We start from the raw sequence: 14,591 nt of genomic DNA on the forward strand, positions 1-14,591 counted from the left end.
ATTAAAATAGAAAAAAGAAAAAAAGACATCAAGGTAATATTATATAATATATGAATAATATATATTATACGTATAACATACGTATTTAGAAACACTCTTTAAAAAAATCTAAAAAAAATATCATATTTTCTCGTATCATATGATTAATGTATGTAAAAGTTTAAAAATATATATAAATATTTATATATATATATATATATTATATATTATTATTTGGTTTGTGTACCATTAGTACTTCGGACACGGAGCTTATACTGAGAACATACATGGTGACTCCAACCTCTACTGGGGGACCTGCAATAATAGGTTAAAATGTCAATACTAATTATGAGTGACCACAGTCCAAGAATACATAAAAGAGTTTATTTTCTAGTAATGGATTTACATTTCAATAATATAAATATCAAAAGAAAAAAAAAGTTTAAAACAAGGATTCAACGAATTTCATTTAAATTTTGTTTCGTTTAGAATTACAAATCACATAATTTTACCTTTGTTCCCCTCTGATCCCGTTGACAAACAAAATCAACCTAAAAGGTTAAATGTTGTATTTTAAATATCAATACATTATATTTATTTATTTATTTATTTTTGTTGGAATTTTTGAATATTAATCAATTTCAGTTGAAAATGGATCAACTGTGTATGTATAATATATCCGCACTTAATTTACACACAATATGACTAGGTTAGAATTTTGACATAGTGCAACAACATAATATGTATTAGCATATTATACTAAAATAATAATTACCGATTCCGACTAGAATATTGAACTATATACTGGTATAGTTTATTCAAAATACGGTCCTTGATCGTGCGTTTCTTTATTTGTAATATCATATTTATAAATATTTTTATATGTTTATTTATTTATTAAAATATTACATGGGTTTGGACTCAATATTATTAATTGATTAATAAATAGCTTATACTATGTGTTTTCATCGATTACGAAATTTATACAGCGCAAAATTTATTCAGAGTACTTAGAAATCCTCTTGACTGTGTAAATCAGACATGTAAATCTCATAGTATCAAGTGGGCCAAATATACTGAATTATTAACTACGCACATAAAAATTTAACGAAAAAAAAATCGTATATTATAATATATTTACATATATAGAACCATCAATAAAACTTACTCAATTACAGTTTATTAGAATATAATATTTAATAACATATACTAAATATAACATTCTCTAACAATCGTAGATAGTTGTGACATGACATTAATATTTTATAATTTTTTTACCATTAATTTTGTTTTTTTTTTTTTTTTTATTGATATTGGTAACAGAGAGTTACAAAAAATTAGTCGTGGACCATATGTGGTCTACAGTCCGCGTATTTGATATGCCTAGTGTAAATAAAACAAATGATAAAGTTGTTCAATGTTCACTTGGAAAACAAATTTTTTGCAAGAAGACAATTATTAACACTCGAGTTATTCAAAAATTATTTCCTTTTTTTCTTTCTATAACCCAGTTACTTTATCACTTAATTTTACAAGTAATTTATGAAATCTTATTAAAAAGTCAGTCTCCGGCGAATAAATTATTTGGTTTTAATTAATTTTTGCATAACGTGAAAGATTTTATTTGAAAAATATTATTTGTTTGCGTCTGATAAGAATTAGATGCTAAATCATATAATTTAGTATCACACTATTTCTTAAAAATGTAAATTTATGTTTAAAACATATTTCATTTTTTATATTTAAATTATAAGTTTAATGAGTGCTTAAAAATGTTTTGGTATATATATTGAATCGATTGAAGTATTTTTAAAATGAAGCTTTAATTGCAAGATGAAATATTTACAAATATTATGTAATTTACTTTAACCTTTTAGTGGACTTCTTTTTCAATAAAACATTAATTGGTTACTTGAAACATATAATAACAACGAACTTATTTCACATAGTGGGTTCTTCAATTTTAAATTTATTTTTTTAAATACATATTGTTATAATAAATTACACGATATGAAAAATACTATAATTTACAGAATATTGTCTTAAGCTGTTTTGATCACGGTCAAAAATGGGAATTTTTAAAATAAAATCTACGATACTATTCAATGGATTTAAAAGGATTTGAAATATAAATAGATAATTTTAGAAAATACAAATAGTAGTATAGAAGTATTACATATTTTTCTTCATTCGACTGCATTTTCAGAGTTATACGAAAAAATGAAATTAATTTGTTTAGTGCACATACTTCACTGGTATCCAATAACATAAGCCATTTAATGAAGACAGATTTATCTACTATAGATAGTACGTATGCGTACTCAATATCAACATATATTGAGTAATCATGTACTTCTAGTGTTTTGGTTGATATCTGTGGCCATCTATTGTTATTAATTATTACGATGAACTATCATGAGACTCTATGATCGTTTTCAATTTTTCTCGGTGAAAACAGAAATTACGAAAAGAAAAATATCATGCACATAAAACGAGTCTGTAATATTAATACATTTATACAAATATAAAACTGTTAGAAAATGAATACATTAATCAAACATGAATGTCTATTCCCTGCTAGTGACTTTTTGATTTTGATTTTGTACTTCACATGAAGTGTAAGAAATTTCATGGTATTTCGACCAAGGTAATATTCAACCGTACTACGGAAATAATACCGATCAAACGTTAATGGAAATAAATGTGATTTTATCATTTCAAATCAATGTATCATATCTATTTATTTTATATTTTATTAACCATGTTATGTATCCCTTGAAGAGAACAATAAAATAATAAAAACGCGTATAACAGTACAATCATTTTTATTCACTTGGCCATGAAAAACCATGTCCTAGTAGTGTGCTGTCAATATTTTTCAATATTACATTTATTCTTATCCTTATTTCCTGGACTGTTATTATAATTTTTATTTTTATTTTATTTTTTCTATTATTTACGTTTATGGATCAACTGTGTAGTTTTTCCGCTTATCGTGATTGACTAATGACATAATTGTGTATACGAAAAGAAAAAAAAGAGATTTTAAGGGAAGAGACGAACGTGGAAGGGATGAGTTTATATTTACAATCATTGGTGAACATTATATCTAGTGACTGTCAGAAACCATAACGAACGTCAAAAAAATCACTGTTCGAGTCCTTGTTATATTATATTATTTGCAATGACAATAACGTATGCAATTCTATTAGAAAACATGACGTTACAAAAAGGATAAAATAATGTAAAATAAAAGCCACACGTAAAAATGTCAACGATAAATCGATGTTTAATATATAAATATATGTACCGAAATATCGATAAATGTTTAGAGATAAAATATTTTGATACCTAAATATTCACTGTTGATAAAATCGTTCAATATGACGCTAATAATATTTGATAATATTGTGGTTGCATATGCTTAAACAATATTTTAATTTAATTTTTAATTTTTACCAATAATAATTATAAGTTGAAACCAAATCAAATACATTGTTTGAGTTCCGCGACTTAACGTTGCTTTAACGTTGCCCCTCCCTCTAGCACGCGACAAGCAGATATTTCAGTCAAAAACACCGACCTGCGAACGGCGACGTTTGCGTTTCTTTTTTGAGGATACTGGAATCGTACTCCTGCGTAGCCACCACGTGGTTTTCGGATTTTTTTTCGGGTTTTACTAATATCGATTTTCATCGATACTAAAATTACGATATTCATCATTATCGATGATATGGGTTTTTAATCGATATTTGAAATATCGTACCTTTGTTCGGTATTAACATTCCTGGGCACGCGTATTTTTTCAACAAATACCCGTGTAAGCTGGTAGTCTCGTATAGGCACTATTGTCTGGGCGAATTCACACTCGCACTCGACTACGTCTCGATGCGGTAACTGATAGTTTCAAAATTTGTTGTCGGCACTGCGTACAGTGCGCACAGAACGTTTGATGAAAGTTTTTAACCGATTTCCTGAAAACTTAACCCCATCGTGACTGGCATTTCCTGCACTAGGTTAGATTGGCTTCACGCATATACGGTTCGATTCGTTTTCGGTAGCCGCCAAAAATGAATGAAAATCCTTCACACGCACTCGGTTCGTATCAGGTTTGATTTCACAACTGAATCCGAACACTGTCGAATACGAATTCCCCCTATGTTCACTATGGAAGAAAGACAAGTTGTTGCCATGTTGTTTCTTTGCAGAATAATGAAAAATGGAAGAGAAATAATCAAATTTACTGGGTGCACCCTGTTCTCACCAAACGGATGAAGTTTAATGCATTTTATACCATTTTTCGGAATTTAAAGGAACACGAAGGCTTAAAATTATCCTTGTACTTGTCACTCATTTTTTCTCTCTACGCGAAAAGCTGAATTATGAATTATGGTCATAATGTAAGGGCTGTTACATTTGGTGTGACCTTTTCACCAAAATCAATTAAAATTTTTTACTAAGATTTAGTAAATTGTAATAAATATTGATTGAAATAAGTACGGTTAAAATAAGTATATTTGTATAGGTATTATATTGTAACAACGATTAATTGATAAAACGATACTTTATACTTAATAAAATAAAAATTAGTAAATGGTTAATATTAAAAACGATTTTATTGACTTCGTATATATGTATCTTATGATGAATTTGAATTCGATACTAGTCATAAATTACACTTATAATAATACTCTAGGCTACGCGTTCATTTATTTATTTATATCTAAATATAAACTAATTATTTATATGTTTAAAAATACACATATATAACGATTAGAAAACAAATTCTGACCCATTTAAGCTTGCGGCCCGGGAGCTATAACTTCCCTAAAAATCCCCTTTGATCTGGCCCTGACCGAAAATCTTAAAATCAAACGGTTGAACGACCGTCATTGTTATAACACCCAGGCAATCGTATGACGTACTTATGCAAAATCGGTAATCGGCTGGAGATACACACACACACGACCGTTATTTAAGTTTTAGAAAGGGTGGGGCATCTGGAAGAAATTGCCAACTTCATTATATTTAAGAAATTAAAAATATTTAAAAATCCATATATAGAAAGTTTCAACATTTCTCTAGAAAATTCCTCAAAAGTAATAACGATTGCCATTAAATCAAGACTCAGTATTTTCCAATATTTTAATAAACCGTACATGTATCAAAAGCCACGTCCAAAGTAGTGTAACAAAAGGACGAACAACTAAAAAATATGTGTGTATGTTCGCGTAGGTTCGCGTATAGCTAAACTTAAAAACTGATTATAAATATTTATAGTTTAATTTTGTGTGTTCGTGAAAATGTTCGAAGAAGCCACCACACCTATTGTAACATGTTCGCGTAACATCCTTTGATGTTACGTCGAAATACCGACAACCGACGGATCGCCGATTTGTTTAATAGAATGTTACAAGTTCGCCCATTTGTTACACACAAATTTTGTTCACGAACACATGTTAGTCGTTTTGTTCGCTAGCGTGGACGCGACTTTAAACGGCTTTAGCGATCATTGGTCAAAAAATGTCCAAATTTTTTATATTTATTAAAGAGGGGAATTTTCCATAGTTTGTCCCCCCATCCAAATTAAGCTTTTACGTATACGTAAAATCAGCTTTGTCTTGTTCCTAACCGCTGTTGGTCGTTCGGGTCGGGCATTATTTCGAGGCTCCACCTCGATTTATTCTAATATTACATGATGTGCAGTTGTCGCAGTCCCCAGGCGCTTGTCCGGTCGGAGTACCTACCTGCCTACATACCTACGGCTGATGATGGTGCACCACGCCGATATAATTAAATATTATTATGTTACGTTTCCAACCACCGCTTCGTATTATAACAGAAGGACATTGTTCTGGTTAAAATATAATAAATATTCATACGTACACGTGCGTTGTGCTGTGAATTCCAAAAACCCTCTTGTCGCGCATTCGTCGAAAACAAACGATTTCGACCCGGATGAAAACACAACACCATTATTATTCCCTTAGGTTGTAGGTAATTTCTTATTTTTTCACTTTTCTCCATTGATACGAGTTTCCTAGAAGTTCCGTAATACTACCGGTTTTATTTTAAACAGACCCGGATATCCGGAAGTAAAAAAAAATTGAATTTTGAATTCGTCAAGTATTTTAATGAAAGTACAGTAATACGTTAAGGCAAGTACAACAACATCAAAAAAGTAATAATAAACAAAGACGACACCAAGTCCCTAGTATTTCTTGCCGGGTCGTTGGTTAAAAACTCGATTTTGTACCGTGTATAAATAAAACCATGAGACGAGATCGCATTTTAGTTCGGGTTTTCGTCATTTATAAGTACACGGTTATGAGACTTTACATAATAGCAAACGTAATGCTTAAAGTATTAGGATTTTCAGAGAAAACACTCTTTATAGTGCGCTTAATACCGATCACTTTATACGGAAATGAAAGAAAAAGGCGATGGTGACTAGGTATAGTACTAGTAGTAGTTGTAACGTGTTACGGAAAGTTCCGACCAGCGTGTTGACGTGTAGCGGCAGAGGTATTTAAAAGCTTACGACGATGAAAATTTTAAATTTAAAGGAGAAAAAGAAAGGAATAAAAAAAAAAAAAAAGAAAAATTAAATACTTTTAGATTATTTTTATTCGACCGCGGTGGAGTCATTATTTTTAAAAGTGTACGATCGGAGAACCCGCCGCCACGGGCGCATTTTTATTTTTTAATTACAAAAGATTAATTACGAAACGGGAAACCGTCGCCATCGTCGTCTTCGTCGTCGTCAACGCCTGTATTATATAGCTGGTGTATATAATAATAATAATAATAATAATAATAATAATAATAGAGTCGTGTTTATTTCCCCGTGGCGTTTTGACCACGACGAGGTCTTTGCGGGTGCAGGATATACGCGTACAACGTGTACACGCGCCCGTGGTTTGACCTAATTATATTGTTCCGAGTTAGTGTTTATTTTGTATTTTTTTTTTTTCATTTTTCTGCCAACGTTTATACTGCCATTCATATATCACCTCGTTTATACGCACCGATTTCTTTAAAAGTTTCTATGCCGGTACAGCAACATAATATGCTGCATGCACCTGTCCAAGCACGACATTGTCCAATTTCCAGACGAATGCGAACAACACGATTTTTTTGCCGTACTCTCGACACATCTGCACAAACAGTGAACAATGGCTGGAATTTCAGAGAGCGATCAAAATCAAAATCATCAGTGCCTGTATAAAGGTCCCGCACGATTGCGCATAACAGTTGCATAGAACAAAAGGCCATTAATTTTTAATATACAAATCGAAATTCACTATGATTTCATCAAGCAATAACGATTATCCGGACAACACGAGTGCTATTGTTGTGGTAGAATAATAAACACTTATAATATTTAAAATGATATCTATGAAATTCCGACTTAATTACGGTTGACTTCGAAGTAGCTACCTTCGTATTGACGAAAAACGTGAATTAGGATCTTGTCACAAAAAAAAAAACACGTCACCAGCCAAATTAAAATCTACTGCCGCAAAAGAAAAAGGGTATTTTTTTTTCAAAAACTTCCATTGCTAACAGAATCTCTACGGTTCTTCTGTTTTCGGTGTTTCCGCGGTATAGTCAGCAAGATATTTTTATTTACATCAAAAAACTGCTCCTTACCGAGGAAATCTACCAACACGATTTCAGCAGTTGAAATATTCGTAATCACACATAGCAGCGTAGCACGACGATGATGCTCGGAAATTATGAACTGTTACAGTTTCCGGTGATTATGGCGCACCTACAGTTAAACTCGCGTTATATATATATCAACCACACATGGGTTTCAGACCATTTTTAGAGCACAATTCAAGTTATAATTTAATAAATTCAAGTTAAATGTATTTAAATACGTATTTATATTATATTAAACATAAATTAATGGTATTTCAGGCGAGAAAACAGACGAAAACCGGACGGCAGGGGACGAACGGAATTTATTCATTTACGGCGACCGTTTTTTACGTCCCAAAGATAAGTTTCCCTCGTTCGCCGGAGGATAAAGTCGGTGGAGTCATGCGCATAAGTGTCGTACTAGACGGAGTACTGTATTATTATTATTATTATTATTAAAACGACTATATTATAACATTATGCGAAATAAAATACAATCGTCCGTAGGCGCGTAGAGGCTAATGACGCGATAGCGAGAAGCCGTTATACGTACGTACAGCGTTTTACATATTACATATCGCGTTGGATTATACAAGTGCGCGTCCTATACATAATGCCACTGTACAACCCATGAATATCAAAACATACCGCCGCAATCGCGTTCAATAATGCAAAACTATCTTCCGAATCGGTCTGCTTCGCGCACGATACACGGCGCGCACCCCCCCCCCCCCCCCCCCCCGAACGCTTTTCCAGTTTATAATATTGTATTCATTATATGTGGTTGTAAGGATTTCCCGGTTTCCATCTCCATCCTCCTCGTCCCACCATGACCATTACAATTTGAGAACATTTTCAACGGAATAAAACGATTCCTAGCACCTACGGGAATCGGTTATTTTTAGAAGAATTTTAAACTGAGAAATAATTTACGGACAACAACATTTAGTTGAAAAACATAGTTTCATTGGGTCTCGATAGCGGATTAACTATAATTAACTATAACATATTTTAATTTCACTGAGTACTAAGAGTAGTATTCAACACTGTAATGGAGCGGAAACATGGTTGTTGAGAAAAAACAATGAAAGTGGATTTTAGACGCTCGAAAGAAATTGTTTGAACACGTAAAAGATATCCTAAGCGGTTAGTGAAGAAAATATGTAATTATAATTAGATTTTTTAGACATTATTCTTAAAACGGAGTATAATACTGAATACTCTATGAATAATAAAATATTATATTTGATATACATTGGCATAATCGAAATTCAGCTATTCACGGGGGTCTTGAAAAAAAAAAAACGTTTGAAACACTCCGTATCAGATGGTAAAAAATGTAGATAATGGAAGTTTTCGGAAGGTCAGATTGAAGAAAAAAATAGAAGAATATTAAGTTTCGATTAATTTTTTTCCTGATGACACCATGAAAATGTTCTCAATATTTTCGAGCATTTTTATCCAATACGAATTTCTAGATTTTGTTTTTTATTCGTCTTTTGCATAGTAAAAAATAATGGGAATGTAACGCATTCATTCTGAATGTTCGCCCTATATGGATAATACAGTTGATTCCCCAATATTTCACAATCATTATCCTTTGAGTACTACATTGCAGAGTAAAGTGTTTAAAGTATTTTCAACAATACCTGTATACCATGTATGTATTACTGATATTAATCAAACCAGACGATAATCGTTTTGGATGCGACTTATAATAATATAATTACTAAATGTATAATGTCAACCTAAACATTGAAAAACATGACTGATCAGCTGAATTCTGCAATTCTGCAGAGCAACTATTTTCACCAGTGGCGTCGAACCTTTTTTCATATCACTGGGGTAAACCCTACTTATGGGTACTCACTTACTAACCAAAAAATCATAAATAGCAAGTATTTTATATCTGTGAGCTACGAGTACTTACTACACATCTAGTAATTACATAATATTATGGAATATTGTACCGTACAATAATATATCTAGCACTCATTAAGTCTAACCACCCACCCACCACTTAAACAATTTCTGGAGTATTTACCCCACTTGCCATACGTTTTCAGCGCCACTGATTTTCACCGTTAACGTTGTGGGCTGTTCATTTAACGCGTTTGTATACATTAGAATACTTATATACATTATATCTAATAGTTTGGTTTTTCCTCGAAACACGAGATTTTGAATACGCAAAGCAACTTCATTGGTATTCTCAAGAAACCACTTCGTTTCGCGAGCACATAAATACTATTGTAGGTACAAGCGAACACCATCGAATTTACATAAAAATGTACTAAAACATAAATGATTTTCCGTACATTTCATTGCACTGCTTGCGAACATTTCGCAGTGGCTGCTGCACATCTATGCAAATAATTTGTATCAAAATAATTTTCCCAAAAGATTGACACGCTTAAATAAGCACCGTGTTCGTTGTTTCAAATGATTTTATTATAATTTTATAAATTTTAAAGGATTTTCTTATTAAATTTCTTACTATAACACGAATATTCAACACGCGAGTCATTTATAGAAATCAATTAAAACAATTTATTCTGCAGAAGGATTTGAACGTGTAATTAAAAAATAACTATTTTCTCTCATCAAGAACAATAAGAAGTGAAATTTCGAGTGAAATTTTAAAGTAATTGTTTGCACCGTTTAAACATCGTGATTTCTAGTAAATGATTGAAAAATACATCAACGGAAATAAAGATAGTATGCTATAGTTGATTAAAATATAGTTTGTCTTACGTATACAGTTACTATATGTTCGATAACCATGCATGAACCATAGGGGAAGATCTGGAAGAAGCACTTTTTAAATCAATAAATTCTATTTTTAGTGGAAAAATACACAATGAGAGTATTCGAGTAAATTGCAAATAGGTGATTGACAAATAAAGATGTTAGTTCTCGTTCGAACTTATCGCACTTAGATTTTTGAAATATCAATGACAGTCACAATTTTATGTTTCTTTGATGATTTTTTACAAGAAAAAATTTTGAAAATATATTGAAATCAAAAAGATGTTTTTATTTTTCAAGCTGTTGCTTCGTACATCAAATGATAGATTTATAACATAAACCAGTTAATCTAAAACAATCTATATGATAATGCATTTATATCAAAATAGATTATTATGAAAAAAGAAAAATATTAATTGTAACTCAGAACTCTACAACAAGAAAATAGCTGGAAAATAAACTAAAATTGAGAATATTTTCATACGACATTATAACAAACTATTTTACTTTTAAAAATCAGTATAAATCTATCAATATTTTCTTAGGAAAAATAGTTTTTGCTTAAGCTACAAAAATGAGAAGTCGACTAATTGCAAATAATCAAAAATATACGAATGGTTAGTAAATTTTCAAGTGTCTCAATTTTAAGATAAATATTTTTTGTTCGTATTTCATAGTACAATAGTACTAACCAGTTTTCATAAAATTGAATGAAAATCAAAATGTATATTGTGTCTTCAAATAATATTAATAGTGATGTTCGATAAAAAAAGAAATAAGAAATGCGTCAAAGTAGTTGGTGAAATTTACGTATGAATATTTTTGTATTAAGTTTTTATTTCTAAATTAATTATTTGGGAAAACCTATCGATAAAAACTATTCGGTATGTTATTATGTTATTATTATAAACCATGCGAAGTGTGCAGCAAAATGAAAATGTTTTGAATGAAATTTTTTTTTCCTGGGACTTGCTTAATTAAATGATATTAAAAGAATAAATATTCCGAGCACGCTACAGGAGTATAAAACGCAAGGGTTGAAATTGCACAAATCGTGACCTATTTTCAAATTCATCGAAAACCAAGGAATGGTATGGATTAAATTTAATCATGTGAATCATTTAATTATTTTCGTACAAGATATTTTATTTTTTATTCTTATTGGGCTATATAACCTTTATTTCGGAAAAATTATCCGAGGTGTAAAACGTTTAAAAAGGTGAATTTCGAAATTGATTACAATATTGAAAAATATTCAGTTCTCGTTTTACCCAGAATCTACAATAATAATATTTATATTGATTTAGAAAAGATGTTTTCATTACGTACATTATGCATTTAATAATTTACTTGCATATTTTAAAAAATATGGCGTACGTCATTTGATGAATTCACCATCAACTGTTAATTAATATGTTTTTTATTAATTATTTCGGTCTACAGATTTAAATAAAACAGCAATTAATTGTTTTCGATTTTTTTCCCGATATGGAATATTTGATGGGCGTACGGCGTCATTTATGGTAATCTGATCCTATATAATTATACTTTGTACACTAATTGTTTCTAAGGCCAATTATCATCAACTTTTCTTGGCTGATAATCTGAATCGGATTTTATTAAGTGAAAATAAACGACTACAGGTAATTGAAAATAGATACTGTAGAATAAAATTGAACAATCAAAAATGTTATACCTACCATAATTACGTAATGATTTTCTTAATATTTTAAATTAAATGTATCATAATTCAATTGTAAAACCCACATAACTTGATAATTATTGACGACCTGCTGGTTAAAGACCACTATTATATCAAACGAAATCAAAATCTCCATTTGCAAAAATATAACTATTGCAGGGATCTGCTTTCGGTATCAATATTTCACATTGTTCAGTGTGTTTAATCGTTGAATTATTTTTTTGGTTGGATAATTGGATTCGATGGATATATATATATATTTATTTTTTTTTTTTGATTATTAGACGAATAAACATATCATTTTTAGAATTATTTTCGCAGCTAGATATTTTATAATTTGTCTGCACTCGGCGGCGCAATATTGAAACCTTCAATGCGTCTGCAGTGAAATATTTTATAATTGCACCAAAACTTGTTTACTTATCAATGTTACAGCATTGGAAAATCTTCGAAAAACTTTATGTGATAAACTGATATTATTATCAGCCAGTGCATCAAGATACAGACAATTCATCGAGAGATATCCGATTTATAATCCGGATTATATGTAAGTATATATTTTTACGTTTAAAACCGACCGTTGTACTTGAATATGGTAAGTATTTTTAACATTTTTTTCACGCACAAACTTTGATAGTGAGAATAATTTTTCGTACTTCCTTACAATTATGACTATAATAAAATAACACATAACATTATAATTATTTATAAATAATATCGTACAGCATAAAAATTAAAAATATAATACATACATATATACATATATATGGTATCGAGGGGGAAAGAGGATTGATTAAATTTTACACATACATTTTAACTACCAAGAAGTCCATTGAATGAATCCATTCAGGTGTGTGATAGAATATATTGTTGGGGCCCAAAATGAATAAACAGAACAAATAATTTTTTTGATCATTAAAAGACAGAATAACATTTTAAATTTTCTTCTTGTCCCTTATTTTGTAAATTTTAATTATACAAATTAATTTGCGTTTACTTTTAAATAATTAATAAATTAGAAAGGAGGAGTAAATTCTGTTTAGACTCCCTGATCCAACCTATTCAGCATCATCTTTCTATTCCAACTTTGTTATCGATTATAACGGCTATGTACTGCGTGGTTATGATTTAAAATAAATACAGCGAACGTTCCTATACGCCAGATATAACAATAAATTATTCCCATTGCCAATGCATATACTATACAATTAAAAGACTAAACAAATTCGAAGACACTTGATTGGTTTACCGAAAACTTTTAATATGTAACAATTGTAGTACGTATGATTATACCGGGAAAAAATTAGCTTTAAATACTTATTAACAAAATAGAACAGTTGATGTTGGACTAAACCAATAGGTAGTTTGAACTTTTAATCATTGATGATATTATTTTATACCCGATCGTAGACAGTTAAAATGTGTGTATCGACCACAGATATTACGATATACTATATTTGATTTTTAATACGCTAAGGAAACTCTATATAATAAAATTCGACTCTTACATCCATTCTTCTCTCAATGTATAACTGTTTTTCTCTGCATGTACGTCACGCCTACAATAATGCCAACGTGTTATAATATACGTCGTGTGAAATATCAAGTACTTTGGACATGATATAATTACAGGTGTAATTTTAATTTTTAGCATATTTTTTTTATTTTTTTTTTCTCTCAGTACCTATGTACATATGTTAGTATTGTCCCAGCACTGAAATGCAGACTTAAAGGTATTACAGTTCGATAGTAAAATCATGACGATACGTACAACAACGCATGTCGTACGGATCTACTGCCGTTTCAACAACTAGAAACGACTCCCCACATTACGCGTGTATTTCTATTCTATGTACAACTCGTCTAAGTACTCCATAAAGGTCACTTTAACTTGTTGCGTTTCAAATACGACGTGTTTGGATTACAGTTTATTTTATTTTTACCGGTATTGTCGATTCTTATAATACTATGATATTCCCGGAATACTTATACAATGCAAAATTAAAATCTACATAACGTGCTTCAAACCCAGCGGGTTACTTATGGTATATGCATATAAATCTATACATATATGTATGTAGTATAAAGCGTTCCAAATGGATTGTAATATATTATTGTAATGATATCTAGATGAGGTTAATGGTTAAAGATTTTTTTTTTTTTTTTAATTGGATGCAACTAGTTTAGCTAGGATGATATAAATATAGATAGTGTATTGAGTAACAGAAAAATATTTAAATTATAAAAATCATAATAATAATGATGGTAAAATAATAATAATAATAATAAATACATAATGGGCCGATAATATATAAAAGTAATTCGTTTAAAAATGCATATTTATTGTACCATTTGCACTTCAGACAATGAGCTGATACTCAACACGTACATGGTGACACCGACTTCTACTGGAGTACCTGAAACCCGGCAGATTAAAAAAAAAAAAAAAAAAAAAAAAAAATCAAAATGATACGAAATATTGAGGATTTATACTCTGAATCGATATATTATAATA

General features: G+C 30.3%; 1 protein-coding gene across 5 annotated transcripts in view; it reads right to left on the reverse strand.

The window, feature by feature from the left end:
• The window catches only part of LOC112679291 (gamma-aminobutyric acid receptor subunit beta-like), a 42,720-nt gene that overhangs the window by 12,693 nt on the left and 15,436 nt on the right, over positions 1–14,591 (reverse strand). For 2 of the 5 annotated variants that reach the window (XM_025549035.1, XM_025549038.1), the window contains exon 3: positions 227–294. The exons of 1 other annotated variant lie outside the window; for it this stretch is intronic. In XM_025549035.1, coding sequence (XP_025404820.1) covers positions 227–294 — 68 coding nt within the window. Of the gene's footprint in view, positions 1–226; positions 295–14,425; positions 14,494–14,591 lie in introns of all 5 variants that reach the window. 2 more of the 5 variants (XM_025549036.1, XM_025549034.1) reach the window with 1 other exon arrangement.

The sequence above is a fragment of the Sipha flava genome, unplaced genomic scaffold (genome assembly GCF_003268045.1).
Source record: "Sipha flava isolate LNK unplaced genomic scaffold, YSA_version1 133_pilon_pilon, whole genome shotgun sequence".
In the NCBI taxonomy this organism is placed as follows: Eukaryota; Metazoa; Arthropoda; class Insecta; order Hemiptera; family Aphididae; genus Sipha; species Sipha flava.